Source organism: Vigna radiata, chromosome 9 (assembly GCF_000741045.1).
Source record: "Vigna radiata var. radiata cultivar VC1973A chromosome 9, Vradiata_ver6, whole genome shotgun sequence".
In the NCBI taxonomy this organism is placed as follows: domain Eukaryota; kingdom Viridiplantae; phylum Streptophyta; class Magnoliopsida; order Fabales; family Fabaceae; genus Vigna; species Vigna radiata.
The window spans coordinates 5,584,414-5,595,162 of NC_028359.1; the positions used below are offsets into that span (position 1 = coordinate 5,584,414).

At 30.3% G+C, this 10,749-nt stretch overlaps 1 protein-coding gene across 1 annotated transcript; it reads right to left on the bottom strand.

Moving 5' to 3' along the window:
* Positions 1–7,465: 7,465 nt before the first annotated feature.
* LOC106773876 lies at positions 7,466–9,956 on the bottom strand. Its single transcript, XM_014660638.2, has 3 exons — positions 9,025–9,956; positions 8,072–8,893; positions 7,466–7,933 (listed from the first exon to the last, which is right to left on the bottom strand). The coding sequence occupies exons 1-3, from the start codon at positions 9,868–9,870 to the stop codon at positions 7,616–7,618; spliced, it is 1,986 nt and encodes a 661-aa protein (XP_014516124.1). The 5' UTR covers positions 9,871–9,956; the 3' UTR covers positions 7,466–7,615.
* Positions 9,957–10,749: the final 793 nt, after the last annotated feature.

The following is a 10,749-nucleotide window of genomic DNA, read 5'->3' on the forward strand; positions in this document are numbered from 1 at the left end:
ATATGTTGTTAATTTTATTTATATCTCAGGTTTGATCATAATACTTTATTGGAGCTGAGCAACACTTAGCCTGCTTTTACTTCGTCATTGCTTTCTATCTGTAGCTAAGAACTTAGAAAATGAAATGAAGATATTACTCTGTGCTTTCATATTGAGTTGTATTTCTGGAATTTATGGAACACCTCTTGTGGTGAAATGTGGAGAACCTTGTGGTGTGTTATGGTTTCTTGAAGGGACACCTCTTACAGCTGAAAGAATTACACTTGAAGTCCTTTCGGAAAGGGGTTTTCATTGGGTGAGAGAACTCTTGAACTGAGTCCTTTGTTAGAAATCTAGAAATCTAGAAATCTTTGAAATCAAATCAAAGCAATGGAAATAAAAAGGTGAAAATCAATTAAGAGATAGTCTCAAAGGAGGGGGAGGAAGTGAGCATGAAAAGTTAATATTCCAGCAGCTGTAGGTTTTGTATCATAGGCTAAGCTGTTTTTATTGTAGCAATTTTACTTTATGTTTTCCTTCGAGGAAGTGTTCGGAAGATAATAAAAATAATATTCGAAAGTTAAATTTACATGATTTCTTTACATAAAAAATATGCAAAGTAATGAAATGTACCGAATAAAAGAAACAAATTAACACAAACTAAACTTTTTTTAACGTTCTAGATACTATTAAAGTTCAAATGCAATTAGATATGAAAATTTTGCTCGCAAGTCTTTTTCCTAATTAAATGAAATCAAAACTAAGAATACCTCTTGTACAATTGAAGCAGATGGCTTGTCATTGCATGTTTAACTTCAGCATTGCTAAATTTTGTGATGCACATGAGCTAGGTATATAGCCTTTCTAAACCTATTGTTAACTTGAAAATTAAGTTCATTCATGTAGTGTGGGGGCAGGATAACTTGTTGTCATCGTCAATAAATTTTTTTTTTTTGTTTTGTAGTGTTATTAAAAAAGAGAGAAACAAAAAGTAAATTAAGTAAAACAAGACAATATTGATTTATATATTAACTAATTGGGGATGTAAATTTCTATATTTTATATTTTTTAATTTGTACTTTATTGCTTTAAATTATGTAGAAATATATTTATTTTTATTTGTTCGTTTGTGAGAATTTTTAAAAGAAAAGTTTGTTTAAATATCTTATCTTATATTAGAAAGAAAAGTTTGCAGTGTACGATGGTTCCTTGAAGGAGATCCTCTGCTGTCAAAGTTCTGATAATGTTGATTACAGTGGCCCACTGTTGGAAAAATTGGATTCTATGACGGGATATTATGATAGATGAAATCCACCTTTCATAATACATTGATCGGTAATAATTTTGTAATAAAATTAAAATATATTATAACATTTTATAAAACTTCGTAATAAGTATACCGGCGATATTTTCGTAATAAAAATTAAATATATTATAACAGATTAAAGATCACCTATCGTAATAAGCTAGACGTGGTGGGAAGTTCGTTGTAGAAACCATATTATGACAGATATTTAAAAACATATCATAATACCCCTTCAGAAATCTCGACCTTCTCGAGTAGACCATTTCATTTCTTCCAATTCGTCCCGCGCACAGCTTTTCTTTCTCCTTTACCATTTCACTGCACAACTTTTCTTTCTCTTCACCGTTTCTTCCAATTTTTTTCTCTCATCCCAGAGCACTGTCTCCAAGCCCTAAGCATCTCCAAGCCCTAAGCGTCTCCATGCCTTAAACGTCTCCAAGCCTAGTCTGCGCACACTAGTCGTAGCATCCACGCCGTCTCCTGGTGGTCGCTGAGGATTGTGAGATTTCGGTCTTCGATCTCAGCCGAGGACAGTGGCGAGACTGTGAGGGAAGAGTGCAAGTCGCACATTGCTAGGGTTTCACAGGAATGGGGTTTCTTTCAGGTCGACGAGGATGCCGAATTGAACAGTTTGAAAAAGGTAGGACTTAAGTAAACTTTTGAAAAAAGGAGGGACCACTTTGAACAGTTTTTGCAAAAGGTAGGACTTAAGTGAACTTTTGAAAAAAGGAGGGACCACTTTGAACAAACCCTCCCAAGGAGGGACCAAAATAGGTATTAAACCTTTTGTAAATAGTTGTTGCTTGATTGAATATATGTAAATGTATTTGTGATTTTTATTAATAAATACCTTTTACTTTTCTTTATTACTCATTGTACATATCTAAAATTAAATCACAATTTATCATCAGAATTAAAAAAAAATCAACAATTTAATTTTATTAAGGATTGATTTACTTTTCTTTATTAGTAGACTGATTTATTTTCACTATATTTTGTTGACAAAGAGATGTAGTCGAGGAGATACAGGAAAAAGAAGTTCGAAGTATGGATATTGTGTTGAAGATATTTGATCCAGTAATTGATTTTGTGTGGGATCATGGTATTAAGCAGGTGACCTACATTTTTTGTTACACGAAAAATTTTAAGGAACTAAATAAGAAAGTTAAGCGTCTTGGAGAAGTAAAAGAGAGTTTAGATCGTCAACGTGATGAAGCTAGAAGAAAGGGTGACATAGTTGAAGCTAGGGTTGAAGAATGGTTTGGGGAAGTGGGTGAATTTGAGAGTAGTGTTGAGAACTAGAGGAAAAATGCAGGTCACAAGAGGACAAGTGGTCTTTATTATTTGCTTCCTTACTATAGGCACAAACTGGGCAGACAAGCAAAGAAGATGGAAATGGAGGCTTTGAGACTAAGAGATGAGTCCCCTAAGGTTGATGAAGTTTCCCATGCAGAGAAAGTAACATCTTTTGACCTCACTTCGTCTAATCTTGGCTACATTGAATTTGATATTAGAAAATCCATTGTGAAAGACATAATGACAAAACTTAAAGATCCCAATGTGAAAATTATTGGACTCTATGGATCACAAGGGATGGGCAAGAGCACTTTAACAAAGCAAAAATTTCAACTCTTCCTTCAGCCAAAGCAAAAATTTCAATTAAAATAAAAAAAACCCTAATGCTAAGAAGACGAAAACGAACACATCAAACTAATAGCTTAATCAATAGGTTTATGGTTATAAGACGTGAAAATTTGACGAATTTAATCGTGGGTATTCTTATTAGCCAACTGATCATCTTAGGATCACACCTCTGCCACACGCATTTCTCACCATACTTCTGCAACTGCAAATTTTTAATATTATGTTTAAGTTTTAAAAATTAGCTTTAAATCTCTTTTTGGTTTCTAAGTTATAAGCGAATGTTAAAAGTACAGAGAGCAATATAAAGTGCTCTTATTATTAAGAAACAAATCAGAAAGAAACAACCAAAAACAGTATTTCAAGTCAAAAAAATTTGATACATTTTGTATAACTTAAGAACCAAAGGTTTACATTTTTAAAAACGGGAACTAAACTGAATATCCGTTCATAACTTAGGAACCAAAGAAGTTTAAACCTAAAAATTAACTTTCAAGTAATAAAGAATACTTAAACACTTAACATGTTAGTACAAAAGTTTTAGAGAAACAAAAGATGTGGCGGTTAAAATAAATTAACAAAAATTAGTATATTTATAGTCATTTCCTTAACAGCTAAAAAGAAAGCACTAATTAAAAATACATTTTTTTAATTGTCCCACTTTAATAAATAATAAATATAAGGATACAATTCTTTGTGAGATTTAAATTTTTATATTAATTATTTAATTTGTATTTTTTATTATATTTTTATCTATAAATAAAATTTTTCTATTAATAATAAGATACAGAAAACTAATCTATGTTCTTTCTTATGCTCTAACGTTACTTTATCATACTTTTTATTATCAGAGTTATTTTATACCACATTATCAACTTCTTGTTTTAACCAGTTGAGCTAATGGAAGTATTTTTTTTTTTCTTTAAGGATAGTGTTTTGTGTATCTTAACCTAAGCTTTTTCTAATTTTTTTCTCATTTATAATTTTATTTTATATTTTTTTTGTGTGATAAAAATTGTTTGATTTTATTAATTATTATCTATCTTATTATTATTATTTTTACTATAACTATTTTTATGAGGATGATTATTATAATTATTATTCTCCTAACATTTAATGTTGTTTTATTAATTTTAGTTTCATGAAAATTATTACTGTAAATATTTTATGCATTAGTTCTAAATATGTCAAACTTTGTAAAATTTGAAATTGTAACCTTGATATAATGAGAAACAATTACTTATTTTAGATACTAGATGATGACATATATTTAGATGCAACGGTTATTGGTCATACCATTAAATAAAGAAATAAAGAATCTTATGGACTAATTTGTTTCAACAACAATATCGTGAAAAACGATTTCACAAATATTTTGAATTAATTTTATGTCTTTTTGTGACTGAATAAAAAAAAATAAGTTTTTTTATGAAAAATCATGAGACTCGTCCAATTAATTTTGTTCCATTTCTAGAAGTGAGTGCAACAATATCCGATTCATATTTTCATGGTCATAGTTGTGGTCTTGGTCGTGATCATGATTTTGTCAGTGATCATGGTAGTAGACTTGATCAAAAAGGAAATTTCAAAAAAAACATTTTATCATCATATCTAAAATAATAATGTGAGAAAGGAAAAGCAAAAGGTTAAAATAATGACAAATAAGATGAAAATATATATTATCGTTGTAATGATAAAGGTCATTGGAGTCATATTTGTCATACATTTTTTAATAAAGTGACAAAAGAAGTCTTTATGTAATGAAGTTTTTAATTTATTTTTATTATAATAAATTTAAGCCTAATTTTCTATCGTATTTTCACTATATATATTGATTTGAAATATGCCTAGTATTATACATAGGTATAAGAATCAATTTTTCTTTATAGAATGTATATGTGCAATGAGTGTATGACGAGCATTTATTATTATATAGATTTTATATAGTAATTGTTATAGAACTGTGAATGGAAATATTCAAATATCAATATTATACATATTATATATATATATATATATATATATATATATATATATATATATATATATATTATAAGAAAATAAAAACATAAATCTATATCAAAATTCCTATTTCACATTCTTACACATAATATGTATATTTTAATATATCATTAACTTAAAATATATTCATTTGTAATATATATATATATATATATATATATATATATATATAAAGATTTTTGGAGATTATGTTTTATATTTTTTATGATAATATATGACTTGCAGAGTTGATTAATTTTGGGATGCACCAAGAACGAGTTAAGATTATTAAATCTATTAAAATTTAATTAAATACAATCATTTGGTATACAATAGTGTTGTATAGACTAATATGTTGGGTACAAACAAAGTCCCACATCAGAAAAAATAAGAGATGGACATGGGTTTATATACACATAAGATACCTCTATTGATAAGAGGCATTTTGGATGGTACCAAAAACAAATCCGTGAGGGCTTGGCCGAAAGCGGACAATATCTTATCAGTGTGGAGACTTATGTGCAAGAAGTCAATATTAGCATTGTTTTTAGTACTATAAATATAACTAAAGGCTAGAGCTATTATACTTCTGCCATGAAGTCTAATAGAAACTTATTAAGCTCCAAAGATATTTGTCTAAATAAATATCATATTAAGATGAACAATGAAGGAGATCTGAAATATTTTTATATCATTGGACTTGGGTTGAATAAAAAATGTTGTATTGGAAAAATTACAAATCTTCTCTTATGGTTTGTACTACACGTATATTAATACAATTAAAATGGATGTCATTGTAAACTAAAAGTTTACAAATGATGCAATAAATAGTTGAAAACTCATGTGGACACCCACTTAACATATTTGTTTATTATCAACTCACAATCAGATATTTGCAAGGTCATTAGCACAATTAATCAAGTTAAAAGCTCATCTCCCATATTATCCGATTAAGAAAATTTGTCATAATAATCCTGATGAATTTTCATTTCATGCTTTCATGAGCGTTGAATGTCAATTGGAATTGAAATAGAGCATCCAATAGCACATGTTCATACTCAAAATGGACTTTCATAATCATTAATAAAACGTCTAAAACTAATTACAAGAACATTAGTTATGAAAGCCAATCTTTTAATGGCTATTTGGGGATACACAATTTTGCATGTTGTAGTATTGATTCGCATCAAGCCAACAAGTTATCACAAATACTCTTGCAATTAGTTTTTGGTAAGTAACCTAATATTTCTCATTTAAGAATTTTTCAGTGTATTGCATGTGTTCCCTTTTCCCACCAAAAAGGACTATGCCTTTTTCATTTGGCAACAACAAAAACAGAAGTATAGTAGTATGTATAAGAAGAAAATCTTAAAGAAAAGGCAGATTAATAATCACCTGCAATAGACGTTTAGTAAATGTCGCTACATGCTTTAAATCCTAAAAAGATCCTTATTCTGATTTGGAAAAAAAAAAAAACTAAAAAAGGATTTGGGCTTGGCCTAATTTTGCTGTAGATTAAATAGAAAAATTAAAAATTAAAAAAAAAATAAAAAATAAAATTCTAATTTCATTTTTTTAAAACGGATACAGTGATATCTAAACCCGATCCGAGCGAGAATTAAAATACCTATTACCCGCAGATACCTCTTACCCGCGGATGCTAAATACCCATAGCGGATTTTATCCGCGGATACGTGCGGGTATGAGGTTTTTTGTCCTCCCTACCTATGTTGTGTCTTCAAGTTGGAGATTTTCAAGAGCCATAATCTTTTGATTGGGTTGATGAGGCTCGTTAAAGACAGGAGACATTCAAATGGAATTTGTCCAAGTTCTAGAGAACAGTTTGCCACGTCAATTTGATCAGTTGTCTCATAACTGGATAGGTCATTTATTATTAGTTACGGTGGACATTATATCGTTAATTTTTAACACGGTAAGCAAAAAGGACCAACTTAAATACGAAATATGGAAAAAGTAGGACAACTTCATCGCCCCAAGGGACCAAATTATGTATTAAGAAAAAAAATATATGTATTAATTTAATTGAATATGACATTTACATTTTTTTTTTAAATTTAGCATCATTCAAAAGTCCAACTATATCGTAGCATGAAAGTTAAATGACTGACCTGGTTCTCGAATTATTTTAAGTTTTCCAAACAAAGTTTATAAATTATGATTTATGTATTCAATTCTTAAATTAAAATAATCTTAACCAGGTTTGATTTGAGGGACTCAAAATTTATAGGAAATAATAATTTATGATGGTTTTAAAAAGTTTAGAATCAAATAAAAAAATCCCATAATAAAATATTTATTCACAAAAATATTTAGCGACCTTTTTATAATTATCTGCTATAATTAAATTTCAAAAGAAAAATATTTTTTCTTAATGAAAACTAACAGTCGAAACCATTTTCAGTGTTACGAAAATTAAATAAAATTCTAATCTAACTCAAATTTAACCTTGTTAGCATTCTCTCGAAATTAAATCGTGTACTAAAAATAGTCTGTAAAGAGAAGTTATTAACACGGTCAACCAAATATTATATACTTGTAAAATTATTAAACATCATTCTAAAATAAAACAAGAAAAAATAAATGTTAAATGATATCAAATCCACTTAAACACAACTATTTCAAATTCCAAAATATAATGCAGGCTTGTTCTACGCCACCTTTATCAATTTAGGTTTTGATTTCTTCGTTTGTCTTCTGCACTGAATTATTGTTAATCTCCTCCTTCTTCCTTTTAGTTTCTGCTGCACTTTTAGTTTCTTCCTTCTTCCTTTTTTCTTGTTTCTCTTTCTCTTTCTTGTCATTTAACTCGATATCTTTCTCACTTTTTCGTCTTTTTCTTTTTTCTCGTTTTTTGTTTCTCTTGTTTCTCCACCAACCCCATAATGGAATGAGTCTTTGAAGTCTCCACTTCAACAATAAGCAGGATAGGCTCCGAGTAAAAGCACCTTCGTCGGAGGTCAAAGAAGCCCTCAACAGGTTTATCGCCTGACCAAAATCGACACATATATATATATATATATATATATAATTAGACAAATATTAAATAAAACAATTGGTATCAATCAGATTTTCTTAAACCAATATCGAAAGAACAAGTCGTCAAGAGTGGATTGTGAAGGTTACCTTTGACTTTGTGATTTTCAGCAGATGTTCCTCCAAATCAGGAGACGGCAGATTATCCGAACCAGTAGACGGCAGATTATCCGAAACAGTAGACAGTAGATTATAAGAATCAAGACTGGTAGTTGTCAACGGTGACAATTTCAGATTATCCCACACAAGAAATAGACAAGGCCTCTTCATAAATCCCACACCATCTCTTTTTTTTCTATCGGAAGATCTTGGGTCCAACATTTTGATATCTTTGGGCTGTTGTAGCATATCATGTTTCTTTGAAATCATTCTCTTTTCACAGATGACACGACCGTTTTCATTTTTCATTTCTCCAAGGCCATACCAATATTTGGCAGTGTCATCTTGCTTTGGTTTTAATAGCGGATTTCTCTCACAACCAAAATAAGGAGCCACCTTGGGATTCAGCAAGGATTTGTTCGATGACTCTATGAACCACGATGGATCCAGATTCTTCACACTTTTATACAAGTTACGAATGCTTCCTAAGGACAATCTGCCATTCCTAAACTTCAGAATAGATGCAAGAAGTGGTATGGGGTAGCAGGACAGTTTCTTATTCTTAAGGTTCAGAATAAATCCAAGAGGTGTTGTGAGGAAACTGGCCACAAAATCGACAAAATCCCCATCTGCTTCAACGAATTTAATCTTGTTGTCTGATTTACTCACCATTACCTTGATTTCTAAATAACCTTTGTAATCACTTGGACCAAAAACTCGTGAGAAAGAGACCGATCGCTTGGATGTGTTTTTCAATAACACATCACTAAGAGGGGTTTCGGAGATTAATGCTTGCTTCAGTATGTGAAGTATCTGAAAGAAGATAAGTAAAAGAATATACCAAATTCATAACAGTTAACGCTATAAACTCCTACTATCCAATATTGGACTATCATTCTTGAAACATAAAAAAATTCGTGCAATCGCTTCCTCATAAATATTACCTTTTCCCTGTCAAGTATTTCCTCACGCTTGGGGAGATTTTTGTGTCGAGGTTTGAGGGGTGGTTTAATGAATTCACTGGGAGAGCTTCGACGCACTGTCAAGTTATCATAGATTAAGAACTTGGCTTTTCCTTTAACAAAAACACCATCGTCAGCAGCAGCCTCTTCCAGCAGTTCTATTTCTTTCCTCATCAATGACCCGCAGTCGCATTTTACATCTTTAAAGGAACTCACCAACAAATTACTTCCTTTCTTTGAACAGTTATGACACATGAAATACTTTGTGGGTTCTGAATCATCCAGTTTCACTTTTAATCTCTGGCAAGAGCTCTCTAAGGGGTTGCGAGGAGAATGTAACATTTTCTGGCAGATCTTGTTCCTGAAATCATCAGGCTTCAAAGTATTAACACTCTTGTACAGCTCGTTGATGCAACCAAGCTTTACTTGTTGTTCAGAGGTGTTGCGAAGCCCAAACATATCCTTAAAACTCTGGCACAATTTGTTGATGCAACCAGTTCCTGCTTGTTGTTCAGAGTTGTTCGCAAGCCCTAGTTGTTGTCCAGAGCCGTTCTCGCGCCCTTCATGTTGTTCAGAGATGTTGTCTTGCCTTTGTTGTTGTTCAGAGCTGTTATCACGTCCATCATGTTGTAAGGAGGTGTTCTCACGCCCTTCTTGTTGTTGAAGGGTGTTCAAAAGGCGGATGATAGTTCCCAGTGGAAGGGTAAGGAAACTGAAGAGAACATCTACCAAGTCCCCATCTGCTTCTGCTACAATCACACGTTTCTTTTCTTTGTCCACCCAATATTTCAAACTCAAACCGTTTCCTACTTCTTTGTTTGAAGCCATAACTGAAACATAAAACTAAATAATATTAACCAATTCAAAAGAAAAACCAGTTTTAGTGAAGTTTCTGATTCAAATCAATTATTGCACTTAGGCGATATTTCTAGGAATCACTTCTGCCAAATGCAATTGAATTTTCTGAAACACCGCGTGCTTCTGACACCCAAATATCACAGATTAGATTCTTTTTCTTATGCCACACTCTTCCTTATACTTACAGAGATAGTATTATTCTCTCTTCCATTATTTACTCTACACGCCCAATCCATCCATTTTCTAATATTTACTTTCTTTTCATATAAATAATACCTCAAGTGTATTTATTTGAATATAAGCAACATTGCAATTAAAATAAACGTAAGTTTAAAATTTTTTAAATATATGTTTATTTAAATCTAATATATATAACGATTAAAATATGAAAAAAATTCATTATTATTTTAAAAACAACTGTTTTGAGAAAAATAATTTGTATGCATGTGAAGAATTAAAAAATTAAATACTAAAAATTAAATATTTATAATAAACAAATCAAAAATGAAAATAAAATTATAAAATTTTATGAAAGATAAAATGAAAAAAATTGTAAAATTTGGTATATAGCTTTAAGTAACAAAAATTTAGAAAGTGAATTCATACTTAAAATTTTGTAAATAATAAAAACATTAATAAAAATTGAATACGTATTTAATAACATTTTTTTAATTTGGTAGCTTAAACATAAATATAAGTCATTCAAAAATCACAAATTATATATATATATATATATATATATATATATATATATATGGGGTTTGCTAACTTGCGTACGCCTGTTTTTCAGTTGGTACATTTTAGCAATGTGTACCGGGTTTCAGTAGACAAAAATACCCTTATATTATG